This window comes from Coloeus monedula (assembly GCF_965178545.1).
Source record: "Coloeus monedula genome assembly, chromosome: 11".
Lineage (NCBI taxonomy): Eukaryota > Metazoa > Chordata > Aves > Passeriformes > Corvidae > Coloeus > Coloeus monedula.
The window spans coordinates 6,443,933-6,460,824 of record NC_138791.1 but is presented as its reverse complement, the minus strand read 5'-3'; the positions used below and the strand labels follow the sequence as shown (position 1 = coordinate 6,460,824).

General features: G+C 62.8%; 1 protein-coding gene across 1 annotated transcript; it reads left to right on the top strand.

Moving 5' to 3' along the window:
* Window positions 1–1,902: 1,902 nt before the first annotated feature.
* Window positions 1,903–15,501, top strand: SLC38A3 (solute carrier family 38 member 3). The gene is made up of 16 exons (XM_082288562.1): window positions 1,903–2,028; window positions 9,415–9,566; window positions 9,684–9,768; window positions 9,862–9,977; window positions 10,447–10,520; window positions 10,600–10,692; window positions 10,785–10,866; window positions 11,433–11,515; window positions 11,672–11,730; window positions 12,186–12,359; window positions 12,493–12,572; window positions 13,153–13,253; window positions 13,349–13,473; window positions 13,807–13,951; window positions 14,401–14,504; window positions 14,612–15,501. Exons 2-16 carry the CDS (start codon window positions 9,457–9,459, stop codon window positions 14,714–14,716), a joined length of 1,536 nt encoding a protein of 511 aa, XP_082144688.1. The 5' UTR covers window positions 1,903–2,028; window positions 9,415–9,456; the 3' UTR covers window positions 14,717–15,501.
* The last annotated feature ends 1,391 nt before the right edge of the window (window positions 15,502–16,892 follow it).

Genomic DNA, 16,892 nt, shown 5'->3' with positions numbered 1-16,892 from the left:
ACCCGGAAAGTGGGAACACTGGAGAGGGGCGTCACATACCGGACAAGAGAGGGCACAGTAAAAAGTAGACACGGCTGCATTTGTGCCAATACAAGGAGAAGGGCATTTGGAGGCTGGGAAGGAGCAGACAGCCTCCAAGTCACTTCCCACAGGTCCTCCAGCATGCTACCCCGCTGCACCCCATGCCATGTGGCCGCACTGCCTGTCCCCACACAGCACCGTGCTGTGTTTGCTCACAGGGCGGAAGCTCTTGGCCGCCTTTACAGCCCTGGTGAGTGAGCCGCGTTGCTGCCCGTCCCGGACGTCTCTCCACAGGTGCCACGTGGCTGCGCCCGCTTTCACCAGAGCAGGGAAAGGGTTAAGCGGATGGCTTGAGGCCAGCCATGCCCATCCTCTGGGTGCCTCTGGCTCCCCCGTCACACTGCCAAACCTGGCTGCCTCCAGTCCCCCGGCGTGCCAGCCAGCGCTGGTTCAGCACTTACGCATGCTGCTGTTATTAGAAATTAGTTAATGGATGTATGTCTGCAGCCAAAGGAGAGCGGCAGTAACAGGAGCCGCGGGATTGCCGGGAGCGTGAGGGCAGCGCTGCCACTGAATATTTAACATCCCTCGATGTCCAGGCGAGAGGGTGCCGCTGCTGCGAGGGGACGTTTTCCGCCTCTGCTCCCGATGGCGACGCTCACTGTTGGCTGGCAAAGCTGCTTCCATCCCAGGCTGCCCAAGGCTTCGCAAGGATTTATGAGAGATATGCATAACACAAATAAAACCTTCCAGCAGCGTGTGGAGCCATTCTGCCAATGCACAGCAGCTGGGCTGGGTTTGCAGCTCAGCGTGGGAGGTGGGTGGACTCCCAAGCGTGGACCCCCAGAATTTTCCTCTGAAGTAAATGCCGGGCAGGACAGAGGAGCAGGAGGTTGTTTAGGGGTGACAGACCTTGGAAAAGGACAGGGAATCTTTGGGGACACGAGTGGTGATTCATCAGAGCTCATGGATCTCCCTGAAGCATGCGAGATGCACTTGGGAGAAGAAATTTCCTCTTCGGGGCACTTTTGTGTGTCTTCATGAAAAAAGACATCTTTTAGCTCAAGTAGGGAGGTTCGATGGAGACCGGAGGAGGGGGCTGGCCTGTCCCAGCCGCTCTGCATCTTGTTGGGATGATTCCACATGGATTGTTTGCTCCCTGTTTGCTGAGATGCTGGGGCGAGTACTGTGAGGGCAGCGGGCACCATGAGCAGGGCAGCCAGCTGGGCTGGTTTAACATGGGAGCAGCCTGAGCTCCCCAGGTCGGGGAGAGAATCCGGCCGGAGAAGTGCTGCTGAGTGACCTGTCCCTGTCTAAGAGGGGGGGAAACCCAGTGCCCACACTCAGCACATACTGGATTTAGCCCTTCAGGTTAGATTAGAGCGATTACCCGAGCCCTGCTTCATTGGAAGCAGCCACCGGCCTCATGCAGGAGTCTCAGCTGCTCTAGGTAGGGATGCCCGGTGGGGTGTCAATACCTGGCGGGGTGGGGATGCCCAATATAGAGACCATGCCTAGAGGGGCACCGATACCTGGTGCGGTCGCTGTGTGCGGTGCGTTGGGGATGCTTGGTGAGGACCTGTTCCAGGTGGGGCAGCGCTGCCTGGACACTGATGCCCAGTGGGGGATGATGGCTGGTGGGGGGGAGGTTATTCCCGTGCGGGAGGTGATGCCCATTGGGACACTGATGCCCGGTGGGACGGCGATGCCCAGTGGGCGGCTGTGCCCGAGGGGCGGTGGTCCCGCCGGAGCGGAGCGGGGCGGGGCGGGGCGGGGCGGGGCAGGGGTCTGTCGATGCAGGGCGGTCGCTCCACCCGCTCCCCAGCGCTCCTCCTGTGCCCCGGCGGAGAGGAGATTGGGAGCCTCCGCGCTGGGGGCGGGCTCGGGTCCGGTTTAATCTCCGGCTCCGCCGGGATTACGGTCGCAGGATAGTCTCTAATCCGCGGCACCGGCCACCGGGGGCTGCTTGCCCCAGCCCGCAGCAGAGGCACCGCGGAGAGGGGGCAGGTAGGTCTCTCCGGTCTCCCCTGCTGCTCGCACCCCGAGGCTCGCTGCCTTGTCCTCTGTGAAGCTCCGTGGTTGGAGGCTGCCGGGCGCTCGGACCCCTCACCTCCCCTAATTCTCCTCCGCACCGCACCCAGTCCTTCCGACCCATCTCCTTTCGTCGGCCCCGCTTTACCCCACAGCCCGGGTCTCTCTCCTCCTCCGTTTCCTCCTCCGTTTCCTCCTTCTGCTGCCGGCGCCGGGCAGCACCGGGGAGGCTCCGGGGCCCGGCAGCTCTGGCAGGTGGTAGCGCCCCGGGGCTGTTTCCTTTGCTGTACTTCTACCATTTCCCTCCCCAGCGGCTGGTACCTTCCCACGGGTGGGTGACAGATCCCGCGAGTGCAGGGGGAGGCAGAGCCCTGCCGTGCCGCCTGGGTACCCCAGCGCCCTGACACTGCCCCTGTCCGGACCGCGGTGTTGGGGGCTTCGGCACGCATAATTCCGCTGATACTTGTAGTGACACCAACCCCCAAACTCCTTTTACTTTCCCTTTTTTCTGCTTTAATTTTTAATCGCCAGTGGGAATGACATATGTTTCTGAAGGCTGGAAGCGGCTGTGGCCAGGATCGGGTGTCAGGGTGTCGGGGTGCTGGAGCAGGGGGCACGGGCAGGGAGAGTGATGCCGGCCGTCATGGGCATTCTGGGGCTGGCTTGGACCTGCACGCGGTGATTCCGTCGGCTGTGGTATTTATAGAACCTGGCTGCCTGGGACAGCAGCGTGGAAAGCCAGGCAGCACATTGCGTTCCTGTCGGCCACGCGTGTCCTATGCCAGCCAGCATGGTGGCCCTCTCTGCTGTGTCAGCTGTGAACGTCCCACTGGAGAGAAATCTTCCCCAAGGGAAGCTGAACCACAGCAGGTGATTGCTGGACTTGGGGTCCCCAAGCTGGCTGGCTCTGCGGTGGCACGGTGAGACAGGGGACCTGGCAAGTCCCCAACAGGTGGGATGGCAGGGAAGCAGAGCCTTGGCTGGCTGCAGAGGGCATGGCTGTGTTGAGCCGACGCGGAGGAGACAGGGAATTTTCCACTGGTGTTTGGACCAGGCCCAAGCTGTTAGGTGTTAGACCTGCCTGGTCCCTGTGGCTTCATGGGGGTACCCCAGAGAAAGTTGTCTGTGCCTCTCAACACTGCCCTGTCTCCCAGAACAGAGTGCTGGTGTGCCTTGGTTCTGGTGGCCAGGGATGCTAAGGGGCAGTGGGACACCCCATCCCCCCCCGGGGGTGGCATGGAGGTGCTGGCACTGCAGGGGACCCTGGCTGAGGCGCAAAGGGCCCCACAGCACCCGGCCGTGCTGCAGCTGTAATCACACGCCGGGGCCGCGGCCACGGCAAACAAACAAGCACGGCAGAGCCTATTTTCCTTGGCGCATGGGGATGCGGGAAGGAGCGGGATCCCACGGGCTCCTTTGGAAGTGCAACCCTTGAGAAAACAGAGGCGGGTCGGGGACAGGACGGACCCCCCGTGTCCCCGGCTCTCCTCGCCGCGTGGGTCTCAGCCGCTGCGTGCCTCCCCAGGCGCTGACGCAGGTCTGGGACTGGCTGGGTCCCCCATGCCAGCGGGGCACAGCCAGCCCAGTCCTGCATTCCCCGTGGAGCAAATGTCAGGCTGGTCCAATGGTGAGAGTGGCATGGCTGGGTGCAGCAGTGGTGCCATGGGGCTTGGGCAAATCATGGCTCCTGATTGGTACAGGGGGCTGTGCTGGGGGTGCGGGAGGCACGCGGGGCTGTGGCTGAGGCCAGTCCCTCCTCCTGGTGTCCCTGGCACTGCCAGCAGCAATTGGAGCTTGGAGTTTTTGCTGTTGATGCCTCCGTGTCATCCTACTAAGGCCAGGTGTGTTTTGGGGAGTGTGAACTGCTGGAAAGTGTCTTGCTTCCAAGGCAAAACACAACTCCAGAGGTGTGGTAGAAAACCTGACATGATCTTTCCCAGGCACTACCTGCCCACCAGTCTCTGCAGTGCCACAACCTGTGCCACCGTTTTCCCTGGGTGGCCCTGCGTTCCTGGCGGGCAGTGTTTGAAGTTTAAAGCAGAACCCATCATACAGCCTAGCACTGCCTGAGGTGCTTTGTGCTCAAGCTGGTGTCACCCAGCCTCCCCAAGAACCACACTGGGTGCCATCGGCCTTGTGATGTGCCTACCCTGTCCCCATCCCCATGCTGCCAGATGCCTCTGCCACCTGACCTTGTACCACATGGACTCAAGCTGGCAGGTGACAGCAACAGCCTGGGCTGTCCCAGTGCTGAACATGACTCCCCTTGCCTGGCCTCAGCTTCCCCACTGCTCTTCGCGGCTTGCCTCAGTACTTGTGCTTGGATATTGGAGGATGTGGCAGGATGGTGATGGCTGATACCTGCAGCGTGGCCCCATCCTGGGGTGTGTGCCTGGCAGGTGACGCCGTGGCTGAGCTGCACCATGGCTCTGGCACTGGAAAACCCTCTCCATGGCCCCACCATAGTGTTTGGGTCCACCACCCCCTTCCCTGAACCGTCTTTCCCCTCCCTAGTGTAGCCCAGACCCTGGCACGTCCATTGCTGCAGGACAGTGGCCATGGGCCAACTCAGCCGTTGGCATGTCCTGCATGAAGGCACATTCCCAGGCCCAGGCAAAGCTGTCCCCCAGGACATGGGTGCCACTTGTGCTCTTAGAGGTAAGACCCTGGATGGACACCGCTGCCCACACGGTCCAGCAGAGATGGCCAGAAGTGCCCAGGCAGGTGTTGGTGCTGCCAGAGCCCTGCTAGCCAGGACAGCAGCTCCCAGAGCCACTTGTTCCTACTTGCCACTGCCAATCCTGCCCTGGATGGAGCACCAGGGGAATCGCCTGACCCAAGGCTGAGCCATGGTGTGGTATTTGGGGCTGAAAGGGGTGAGGTGAGCCCAGGAGCAGTGCTTATTCTACCCAGCTTGTGCTGGGGGCATGAGTGGGGCTGGCTGGCATGACCATCGGGTGGGGCTGTCATCTCCTGAGGATCTCTGGTGGAGCCATCTCAGGAGAATCTCCAGCAGATCTCTTTGGGGAAGGTCTAGAGCAGGGCTACCCAGACGTTTCTCCAGCCAGGCACCAGGAAGGTGTCCAGCTGTCCTTTCCCACAGCTGCTGGAGTTCCCATGCCCATGGCCAGACACCTCCAAAGGTGAGGTGAATCCCCTGAATGGCTGGATTTGCCCCTTTGGGTCCTCACTTCCTCTGGGGGAGGTGGCACCCTGACACTACCTTTGCTTAGCTGGGAGGTGGGGGGTGGAGCACCATGGGTTAAAACCAGGTTTGAGGTGCTAATTTTGGGAAGGCAGGTTGGGGGGAAAGCTATGGCTGTGTGTGCTTCAGGGGAAGGGCAGACCCCACTCCCAGGGCAGCCATGGAGGGGGGTTCTCTGTGGAGGGCAAGGAGAGGGGGGCGTTTTCTGCTGTGTGCCCTGCTGGGGTCAGTTTCCCTGGGGAGGGATTGCCCAGGGACCACCCAGGTTTGGGCTGTTGCCCAGCTGTGCCCACACACCTCTGTGCCCACAGAAGTGCCAGGGGCTGACCAGAGACCCCAGGTTGGGGTCACCCTGGGCCCAGCAGCAATGCTGGGGGTAACCCCAGGGCTGGGGCTGAAGGGAGTGGGGGGACACAACTGGCACCCCTGCCCACTTGCCCAAGCTGCCCATCTCTCTGGCAGGGCTCGGTCATCAGCACAGCCTCAGGGAATATGAGACCTGTCTACCCAGCTCTGCTGAAACCCGAAGAGCCACCTGGGCAGGCGGGCAGGGGCGGGGGGGCTGCCGTCCCCCTGGCACACACCGGCAGCAGCGGGATACCTGGCTGGCAGCACGCAGGCCGGCAGCTGCGGCAGGCTTGGCGCTAAAGCCGGATTACCACCCGGAATAGTCCCACGGCCCCAGCTGGGCCGGATTATCGAGGATTCATCTGCAAGGGAGAGGAGATGGGGAGGGAGTCTCTGCCCTCTGGGGGTCCCCGGCCCGGGGGAGCACTCACCTTCTGCCAAGGAGACCCTGTGCCTTTGCTCCCCACGGGTGAGAGCAGTGGGTGCTCACAGATGGGTGCTGTGGGCTGTGGGGACACGGTGGGTCACGGCCCCCTGGGCTGGCACTGCCTGGCACAGGCATGGCTGGCAGGCACTGGTGGCTGTCCCCACGTGTGCCGTACTCCCACCGGCACCGCGTGCGCTGGTGGGGACTGTGCCGGGCCAGGGCTTGACTGCGGGAACTGGCACAGGGCAGAAGCCTGGCTTGCCCAGGGTGGTTCACATCCTCCTGGCCACGTTGCCACATGCAATAAACCTCCCATCCAACATATCTGCTGGCACTGCCGACAGAGCTCCCCTGCCCAGCCCCCCGCTCCTGCCTGTGCCACGCTCCCAGCTGGGATTTTCCACCTTTTAAATAAAGTCTGTGTGGAAGTGGGATGAGAGGCAGAAAGAGGGATGCAGTCCCTTCCAGGACTGAACCCTCAGCACAGTACCCTGGTCCCCGAGGAAGGCTGGCAGGGGGCCGGGGTGAGTCCAGGACTGCCTGTCTGCCGGGGTAGGGCAGGGATCTGGGAGCCCTGCCGCCCCACACACGTGTCCCCATCCCAGCGAGGGCAGGCAGGCGTCTGTGCTGGCCGGGATGCAGTGTGCGAGACCAAACGTGGCCTCCCCTGAAGCGCAGACGTGGCCGGCGGGATGGGACGTGCCGTCCCACACATCCGGCTCTGTGTTCCATCTGCACGGCTGCGGGACAGCACCAGGGCCCGGTTCAGGCTGCCTGGCCACACCGTAGTGTTGGTGGGGTGTCACCAAGCTCTGGGACAGCCAGAACAGCCTGGGAGAGGTGGGAGGTCTGGCTGCAGGAGGGCTGTCGCTGTCCTTGTGTCCCAGAGCCCGGCAGGCAGCGGAGAGGCGCATGCCGGGAAATCGATGCAGCTTGCTCAGCACCCCCGGGAACGTGGCCCTGGGTGCCACAGCGGGGGGGTTCTGTGCCCACGTACGTGGCCAGGCCCACGCCTTCAGGCTGGGCGAGTGGGCACTGGGGCTGGCGATCAGACGATGCCAGGCAGCGCATGGGCTACCCAACATGGCAGTGAAGATGGCAGCATCCCGTCTGCATGGTGGCACCGCGGGGGAAGAGATCCCTGAGGAGATGCTCTTTGCCCAGAGCAGAGGGTTCCCAGCTAAGGTGGGCACTCAGGGAGACAGTGAACCCACCAGCCCCAGCCTGGAGGGGAATCAAGCCACCCTTCCAGGGCCACCCGTCACTCTGTATTTGTTGTTCTGCCTTATCGCAAGGCAAACAGCAGCAGGCAGGGCTCGCACTGCCTGATCGAAGCGTCTCGTGCTCCCTCCTCTTTCATCTCCCCCCTTGCCCTGGCCACTGCCACCAGCAGACCCTGGCCGAGGGGCAAAGGCCAGGGCCAACTGGGGAAGTGGCAGTGAGTGGTGCTGGGCCTGTGCCAGGGCTGTGCCAAGGCTGTGCCAGGGCTGCCCGGCAGGAGGAAGCGTCTGGGTGGCAGCACGAAACCCGGTGCATGCTGAATGAGTTCGGCTGTGCCGCTTGCTATTCCGAGAGACGCTTGGGGGAAGAAGTTGGTATTTCCTGAGCTGCCCAGAGAGGTGTAATTATAACCTGGGAGAAGAAAGGGGCTGCAGACGAGAGTGCCCAGCCTTCCTGGCGCCCGTGGGGGAGCGGGCAGGGGAGTGGGCAGCTCCTGCCTGCCACCAGTGGGATGCGGTGAAGCCCTGCCCGCAGGCAGCCCAGTGGCACTGGGGGGCTTAGGGAGGTGATGGAACATCACGGATCTGGTGCCCCCCCTCAATCCCATACTGGGCGAGTGGTGGGTTCAGCGATGCCTGCCTGTGGTGGTGGGAAGGCGCAGAGTTAACGGTGGCTTTTGGACGTGCTGGCAGCCTTGTTCATGCCTGGACCCATCCCAAGCGGAGGCCTAGTGGAGGGGATAAATCATCACCCAGAGCCCGCCCTGCGCTTCCCTCTTGTCCCCCACATGGCTGAGCCTTCTCATTCTGGTCCCTGCTGGCCTGTGTCCTGCCTCAGTTTCCCCACCCAGCTGGGTGCTGCAGGCAGGGTGGCCCAAATATGTGTTCACCACCCTGGGCCAGCCTTCGGGGCTCGGCCCCCCTGACAGTGCCAGCAGCCAGTGTGTGTGGCCTGGAATGACCCTGCCAGGTCGTCTTTGTGGCCTGGATGGGCAGGGAAAGCAGGGCAACAGCTCAGGAGACCGGAGGTGCTGGCACCCACACCCTGCCGTGTCATCCTTCCCTTGCGTGCTAGGAGGACTGCTGGACCTGACCGTGCTGTGGAAAGGCTCCTCTGATCTCTAGGGCCACCAATCCCTTGGGAGCATAAAGATGGGCATGTCCCCTGCTCACCCCATGGCGGCCCCAGGGGTGGTGGGGCAGCAGCGTCCTCCGGGGCTGGGGACGGCATTGCATCCCGGCCCGCCCTAACCTCCAGCCGGGTGGCACCGGCCCTTGGCTGGACCTAGCCCCACTGTGGAGCCCCCTGGCCAGCCGGACAGGACCCCAGCCCCCTGGGGCAGTGGGGGGTGGCGGGACCCTGCCCCGGCTGCCAGCCTGCCCCAGAAAGCCACCCTGTGCCGTTTCCCAGCGGGGCGGGGAGGCCCGGGGCTCGCACAGAGGCGGCTTTGTGCGGCGTGCCAAGGCGTCCCGCGCTCGGCAGCCCGGCCGCCTTCCCCTGCCAAGGAGCTGTCTCCCGGCCCCGCGCTCTTTCCTGCTCCGTTTGTCCAGCCCTGACGAGCCCCCGAGCCCCCCGCCTTGGCACCCCGGCGGCGGCGGGATGTGGGTGAGCCCTTCGCGCCGGACAGCACCACGGGCTTTACATAAGAGTGGCTGGGGGGTCCCTGAGCTCCCCACCCCGTCCTCAGCCGCCCTCCCAAACACCCCCACTCGCCTGCTGGCACCCGTCTCCAGGAGGGGAAAGTGAGTCATGGAGCCGAGAGCTGCGGGCAGGGGAGGTGGGCAGGGGCGTGGAGGTGGGCAGGCGGTGTGGAGGGGACTCTGGGGCTGGGCAGTGCTGTGCTGTGAGCAAGGGAATGGGGTAGGCTGGATGGATGAGGAGTCAATCCCACGTTAGTACTCCAATACTCTGGTGGGGTATTGGAGCTGGGGCTGAGTTCCGTGGGACACCGTGTGCTGAGCGGGCAGAAGGGAGAAGCACAGCCATGGTGATGCTGGCTCGGTGACCCTCTCATCCCCGGGTGCCTGTCCCTGCAGTGCCACCAGCGCTGGTGCTGAGCCCAACTCCAGTGTCCCTGGTGGAGGCAGGACTTGTAAGACTTCAGGCCAGCCCCTCCCATGCTCCTGCCCAGAGCTGGACCTCTGTTGCCTCCCTCTTGCAGAGCCTGAGTAGAGCCCATAGCAAGCCCAGCTGTCTCCCAATCATGGATACGACGGACGTGCCCCTCCAGGCCGAGATGGTGGAGCTGGTGCCCAATGGGAAACACACGACTGCACTCACTGCCTCCACTGTCCCCTCGCTGGCAGGTGACAGGTAGGGGCCCCAGGGATTTGGGGGGGTCCTCTGAGCTGCTCCCTGCCCATGAGATACCAGCCAGTGTTGATGGTCCCTGTCTCTGCTTTGCCTTCACTCCCCTTCCTCCACGGACAGATTTGAGGAGAACCAGACTGGCGTGGCGGAGATGGAGGAGTTCCTGCCCCACGGTGCCGAGAAGAAGCAGACACACTTCACTGATGTAAGTAGCAGCATGGGCACAGTGGTGGGGGTGGGATGGGGCAAGCTCCCAGTGTGACTGGTGCATCCCCTCCCCCTTGTGTCCTGTGAACAGTTCGAAGGGAAGACGTCTTTTGGGATGTCCGTCTTCAATCTGAGCAATGCCATCATGGGCAGCGGCATTCTGGGGCTGGCCTATGCCATGGCCAACACTGGCATCATCCTCTTCCTGTGAGTGCCATGGGGACATGGTGAGGGTCCGGGTGTGGGGGGCTCCTCCAAGGGGATTGGTGGGTGCAGGCAAGAAAGAAGTCTCTGACTTAGGGTGATGCAGGGACCAGTGTCCTGCTGGCTGAGCAATGCCCATTGCTGGCATAAGCTAGCCTGCTCTGCTGAGTGCTGTGCCCCACTAGGGGGGATGAGGAGGAGGGTGAAGGTTTGCCTTCCTTACTACAGTCAGATTTCCAAAAGTGGCTTGAAGGACATGAGTGATGGCTCCTCTTGGGTGTGGAGACATGGACAGAGTCCGCACATGCTGCAGCCCAACTGCCCCATGAGCACCCAGCTGGTGCTGAGGCAAGAGCCTGGTGTCCTACAGGACAGGTGCCCACAGGCAGAGCATGGCTGCATGGGGTTTACCCCACAGCCATGTCTGAGCCCTGTGCTGTGACTCGCTGGTAACTGTGCTCTCCTCCTGCAGCTTCCTCCTCACAGCGGTGGCCCTGCTCTCCAGCTACTCCATCCACCTGCTGCTCAAGTCCTCGGGCATTGTGGGTGAGTGCCAAATCCTCAGCAGGGCCATGCCAGGGGGTCCCATCCCGACTCTCACCCACCATTGCTCCCCGTCCCACAGGCATTCGCGCCTACGAGCAGCTGGGCTACCGAGCCTTCGGCACGCCGGGGAAGCTGGCTGCGGCCATCGCCATCACGCTGCAGAACATCGGAGGTGAGCATGGCACTGGGGGAACCCGTCAGGGCTGGGGACAGGGGATGGGACCAGAGAACACCAGTGCAGCACGACCTCATTCTGCCCTGCAGCCATGTCCAGTTACCTGTACATCGTCAAATCTGAAGTGCCTCTGGTCATCCAGACCTTCCTGAACCTGGAGGAGAAGACCACGTGAGTGCCTCCTGCCCACGCTGCCTGCGTGCCTTCCCCGGGCAGGCGCCGGGGCTCTGGCTCCAGCTGTGCAGCCCGTGGCAGGGATTTACTATCATTAAGCCACTACTATTTTTGATAACTGTCAGTGCTGAATAAGCCCCTGGGTGAGATTAAACCGAGCTGAACTTCCAATCCCTGCTCCTCACATCCCCTTGGGATCAGGCTTTCCTCCTTGAGCAGAACCTGGGGCTGTGGGGTGGGGGACTGGTTGGGTATAGGTCCCCCTACCCTATGCCCACATCCCCACTAGCAGCTCTAGCCCTTGGGGGTGCACCACTGTGGGGGCAGGCAGAACCCTAGCTCAAGGGCCTCCAGGGATGCTGGCCTCAGGGGTCCCCAAGGATGCCATCTCAGGGGTCCCCAGGGGTGTTGGCAGAGCAGGAATGCCAGCTTCAGGGGACACCAGTGCCCCTGTGATTTGCCAGCCTAAGGGTCCCTAGGAATGGCAGACAGCCCCCCCAGTGGCTGCCTCTGCCCCCTGTGCCCCAGCAGAGCAGGGTGGTGAGCAGGCCTTCTGCTTCCAGGGACTGGTACCTGAATGGGAACTACCTGGTGATCCTGGTTTCTGTCACCATTATCCTGCCCCTGGCCCTCATGAAGCAGCTGGGTAAGTCAGGGAGATGCCACCTGTGGCACAGGGGTCTGGCACCCTGGGTCTCCCGCAGGGTGATGGTGCCAGCCTGGATGTGCTGGGCAAGAAGGGGACACTTAGCCAGTGCGAGGGTCCCACCCGCACCCACCGGCCACTCTCCTCCCTTCCCAGGCTACCTTGGCTACGCCAGCGGCTTCTCCCTCAGCTGTATGGTCTTCTTCCTCATCTCGGTGAGCACCCGCTGGCACGTGCCGGTGCCTTGGGGTGCCAAGCATCCCTCCTGCCGGGGTGTGAGGCTGGGCTGGTTGCTGCGGGGACAGCAGAGGCAGCAGGGACAGCGGGCGCTCGGGGCTGCAGAGACGCCGTGGCAGGGCTGTCAAGCTGCTGGGTTATTTTCGGCTGAAGGAACCGAATGTTGTGGAAAGAGAGAGGGGGAAGGTGCTGGGGGGGGCAACAGCACATGTGGCCCCTCCACGTGCTGCTGCCTTGCTCTGTCCCACTGCCCACCCCCACAGGGACAGACTGGGGAGGGCAGCATCGCCACAGGGCAGCACTGGCAAAGGGTGTCCCATAGAGGGGTCCTGGCAGGGTCACTCTCCTGCTGGGCATGGTGCTGGTTTGGGCAGCGTGTGCTGGGAGTTGGGGGCACCAAGAGCTGACTGTCCCCATGTCCCCCCCACCCCAGGTCATCTACAAGAAGTTCCAGATCCCCTGCCCACTTCCAGAACCAGAGGGGAACCTCACGGGCATCCTCAACAACTCCACTGTCAGCACTAGTGACTACGAGAACGGCTACACAGTTCTCCAGGCCCCCGAGCAGGACACCTGCACACCCAGCTTTTTCACCCTGAACTCGCAGGTAAGGACCTGGGATGCACCCCTTAGGCTCTGGGTGAGCCCCCAGCCCATGCACCCCATGCAGACGGGTGGTCCTGGTGCTGGCAGCAGCTGCCACTTGGCCCCCAGCAGTCAGTTGTCCTCCTCTCGCACAGACAGCGTACACCATCCCCATCATGGCCTTCGCCTTCGTCTGCCACCCCGAGGTCCTGCCCATCTACACCGAGCTGAAGGAGTGAGTCCTGGGTGGGGGCACCCACGGGGAGGGGTGGGCTTTGTCTGGTGCCCACCCAAAGGCAGTGCCATCTGTGTGTGGGACCTGCGCCAGGGCATCATGGGGAGGTGGGTGATATCACCCTGGGTGGGTGGTGGCTGATAGGACCTGGGATGGGTGATACCAGTCTCAGGAGGTGGGTGATACAACCTGGGGTGGGTGCTATCACCCCTGGGAGGTGAACATTATGGCCCAGGGTAGATGGTGAGTGGTTGGTTGGTGGTAGGTGCTATCACCCCTGGGAGGTGTATGATGCAACTCAGAATGGGTGGTGGGGTGGTATGACCCCGGGGAGGTGGGTGCCATGGTCCAGGTGGGGTGGTGTGACCCCTGGGATGTGGGTGCTGTGACCCAGAGAGGGTGGGTGGCTGGAAGGTGGTGGGTGATTCAACACAACACCCTGCCCAGGAAGGGGGACACAGCCCCTCTCCACACAACCCCCACACACCCCAGAGTGCTCTGGCATCACCCCTCCTCACTGGGCGGGTGCTGGGTGTCAGTGGGTGCCACGGGGCTGTGCTGAGCCCACCGTGTCCTGCAGCCCTTCCAAGAAGAAGATGCAGTGCATCTCCAACATCTCCATCATGGTCATGTACCTCATGTACTTCTTGGCTGCTCTCTTTGGCTACCTCACGTTTTACGGTGAGCCCTTGGGGGAGAGGGCTGGGGCTGGCACATCTGTGCCAGGGGGTGATGATGCTGGGGCTCACCCAGGGGCTCCTTGATGGTGTTCACAGGCCGTGTGGAGTCGGAGCTGCTGCACACGTACAACAAGGTGGATCCCTTTGATGTGCTCATCCTGTGTGTGCGTGTGGCTGTGCTGACGGCTGTCACCCTCACCGTCCCCATTGTCCTCTTCCCGGTGAGTGGCCCCACAGAAATGCCAGGTGGCTTCAGCACCAGGCTTTGAGAAGGGAAATTGAGGCAGTGATGAAGACAGGGATTGGGGAACGGGACATACTGGGGCAGAGGCAGGGGTGTTGGGGACAGGCAGGGCCACAGGGACAAGGCTGTGAAGGGGTGACAGGGACCAGTGGGGCATCAGGGTCAGAGCTTAGGAAGGGAAAGGGGTGATGGTGACCTGCAGGGCCGTAGGGACAGGGCTGGAGTAGGGGTAGGGGTGATGGCAGCCAGCAGGACCAGGTATGGCTCCTGGCTCCATGGATGGAGTGTGATACCCTGTCCCTGTCCCCAGGTGCGCCGGGCCATCCAACAGATGCTGTTCCAAGGTAAAGACTTCAGCTGGATCCGCCACATCGCCATTGCCGTGATCCTGCTGACCTTCATCAACCTCCTGGTCATCTTTGCCCCATCCATTCTCGGCATCTTCGGCTTGATTGGTGGGTGGCAGCACCCTGCCCCTGTCCCCCCTTGGGCATAGGGTGTTGCAGCAGCATGCCAGCCCCTGTCCTGACTGGTGCTCAACTTTGACTGACCCTCCCGTGCCTCAGTTTCCCCTTCTCACTGTGCCAGGAGCAGGTGGTTGTGTGGGTCCCCCATCCCATCCCTGTCCTGGCAGGTTGGTTCCCACAGTGCAGTGCCGGCATTTGCTCTTCCCCTGCATGTTTGCCTTGATCCCCCCAGCCAGGCTCCCCCCCGTTCAGCACTCAGCTCAGTGCCAGGGGTGTGGGGACAGTGCCAGCACACCGCGTCCCTGGGTTCCTGGAAGGCTTTGCCAGGACTGGGGGGGGCAAGGAGGGGGTGGGGGTGGACAGGACCTGTCCTGGGGCTGGCAGGGCTGAGCTGCAGGGTGGGAGGCCCCTGCCCACTCTGTCCCTGTCTGCTCCAGGTGCCACCTCTGCTCCCTGCCTCATCTTCATCTTCCCTGCCATCTTCTACATCCGCATCATGCCCAAGGACAAGGAGCCGCTGCGCTCCGCCCCCAAAATATTGGTAAGCATGGGCAGGGGGTACAAGGATGGGGACAGGGACAGGGTTCTGAGGCTGGTTGGGAACCCTGTTGCCCTGGCCATCCCTGAGCCCCTTCCTTGTCCCCACAGGCTGCCTGCTTCGCCCTCCTCGGCGTGGTCTTCATGATCATGAGCTTGAGCTTCATCATCATCGACTGGGCCACGGGTGGGGGGAAGAGCAGCGGCAGCCACTAGCCACTACTGGGTGCCCACGCCAACCTCCCCCCCACCCACCCGGTGCCCCAGGGAGAGCCAGCCCCGGGCTCAGCCCCCATGCTGCAGCCCCACCAGGATTCCCTGGGGACTTCCGCTGTTGCTGCCCATCACCTGTGGTGATGGTGAGGGGGCATGAGCCATGGCAGGCATGGGGATTTCTCAACCCCTGTCCGGGATGGGGCAGTGAGCCCGGGGCAGGTCCTGTGACCCCGAGCCACTCCAGCAGGCACCCTCCCTGCTCTGCGCCTCAGTTTCCCCATCTGTAAAATGGGGAGAATAATACTGCCCTACCTCACCCAGAGCTGGCTGTCAGGTGGAGCTCTTCTGCACCCCAAGAGCCGCCAGCAGCAGGCACTGCCAGGGGTGCAGGGCACTGCCTGCCATGGGGACTGAGGACTGGGGCACTTTCCTGGCTCCCCCCGATAGCATTGAGAGCCTGATGAACAGTGTCTGTGGGGGCTGGAATCCAGCGGGGCGGTCGGACCTGTGACAGCACCTATGCCCAAGCCATCCACCTCTCCCCTGCCATCCCCCTGTCCCCAAAGAGATGCCACCCACTGCCCTGGCATCACAGGGGCACCCTGGTCCCCTGTGGGCAAGCGTGATCCTGACGCTGTGGCTGGTAGTACCCGGCCCGCTGCTCCTGAGCCTGCCAGGGGAACGACACCTGGTGCCTGCGGATGGGACCCTGCTGACCCCTCGACCATGTTTGGGGACCGGCCTCATCGCTCCAGGGAGGTGGCATGCACACCATTGGCTTTGTGTCCACTGGCATCCTGCCCACGCTGCGGCTCGGCTGCCGGGGGCCTGGTGCATCGGAGGGGCATGAAGGGGATTTGGGGGAGGCTGGGGGCAGTACTCACTGTGGGCAAGCTCGGGGCTCTGGAGGCACCCCTTGTCTGCATGCCCAGATGCCAGGGTGATGGGCACCCCAGCAACTCAAGCTGTCCCTGCTTGCCTTGCACCCTGGGCCAGCACCCAGACCCCCACAGCCCTCACCCATCCATCCACCCATCCATCTATCCATCCCTGCCGCTGGGACACCCCAAACCATGCCAAAACCCAGAGAGCGGCTCTCCCACCCACTGCCTCCCTTCCCAGTAGGGAGGGCAGCCTGGCAGGGTGGGCAGCACGGGGCTGGGGGGGTCTGTCCTGCAGCAAAGTACATAAGAGACGTATTTTTTTATGGGGTGGTGGAGGCTGGGATGCTTTTTATAAATACTGTACATAAGAGTAGATCTTTTTTAATGTGTTGTGTTGCTCTGGGTAGCTCTGTATAATGTACATATCATATGGGGGGGCACCGCCGCGGACCCTCGCCATCGCCCCGGGATTGCCGGCTGCAGTGTGGCCCCAGTGTTCCTGTCCCCAGCCTGGCTGCCCCAGGGCCACTTGGACATTATCGGTGGGGGTGATGCTGGTGGTGGCGGGAGGCCAGAGGTGAGAATAAAGATGTGAATGTGCCCAGGTCTCGGGCGTCACTGGGGCAGGCAAGGAGCTAGCACGCAGGCTGGCACCTGACACACAGCATCCTGAGGTGGCACCGACAGACAGACGAGCGGCACGTGGGTGCACAGAGGTGCATGAGGACAGCAGGGACATACGGACTCGGATGTGCAGGATTAGTGCACACGATGAACAGCAGGACAGACAGCATGGACATACAGCAGGACAGCACAGACACATGGACATGGATATGCAGGGACCCCCATGGAAGTTAGACCCTGGGGAAACAGGACCCCTAGGGAGTGGGATCCCTGGGGAGCAGGAGACCTGTGAGAGCAAGATCCCCAGGAACACACGTGGGAGCAAGGCCCTGAGGAGTGGGACATGTGTGAGCAGGACTCCAGGGAGTGGGACTCCTGAGGAGTGGGATATGTGGGAGCAGAAACCCCAGTAAGTGGGACTGCCATGGCAGTAGTATCCCTGGAGAGTGGACTGCTGTGGGAGCAGGACTCCAGGGAAGCGGCGCTGGGGCATCTTCTGCCTGGTGCCAGGGCCCCAGTGCCCTCAGGGCCAGCCCCCCCAGCCCTCGCCCATGGCAGTGTGGAGTGGGGGTGAGCCCCCCCAGCCCTGGCCCCTCGCTCCCCTCTGCTGGCCCCAGCTCTGGGCTCAGTGCCAGCTCGTTAGCAAAGCCTTATTAGCACGGCAGCCC

Bases quoted from the DNA above. Each gene is read 5' to 3' on its own strand.
- SLC38A3 (XM_082288562.1), top strand. From the start codon at position 9,457: ATGGATACGACGGACGTGCCCCTCCAGGCCGAGATGGTGGAGCTGGTG. The intron at 9,978-10,446 runs GTGAGTGCCATG...CTCCTCCTGCAG, and splicing joins ACTGGCATCATCCTCTTCCT to CTTCCTCCTCACAGCGGTGG. The intron at 11,731-12,185 runs GTGAGCACCCGC...CCCCCACCCCAG, and splicing joins TGGTCTTCTTCCTCATCTCG to GTCATCTACAAGAAGTTCCA.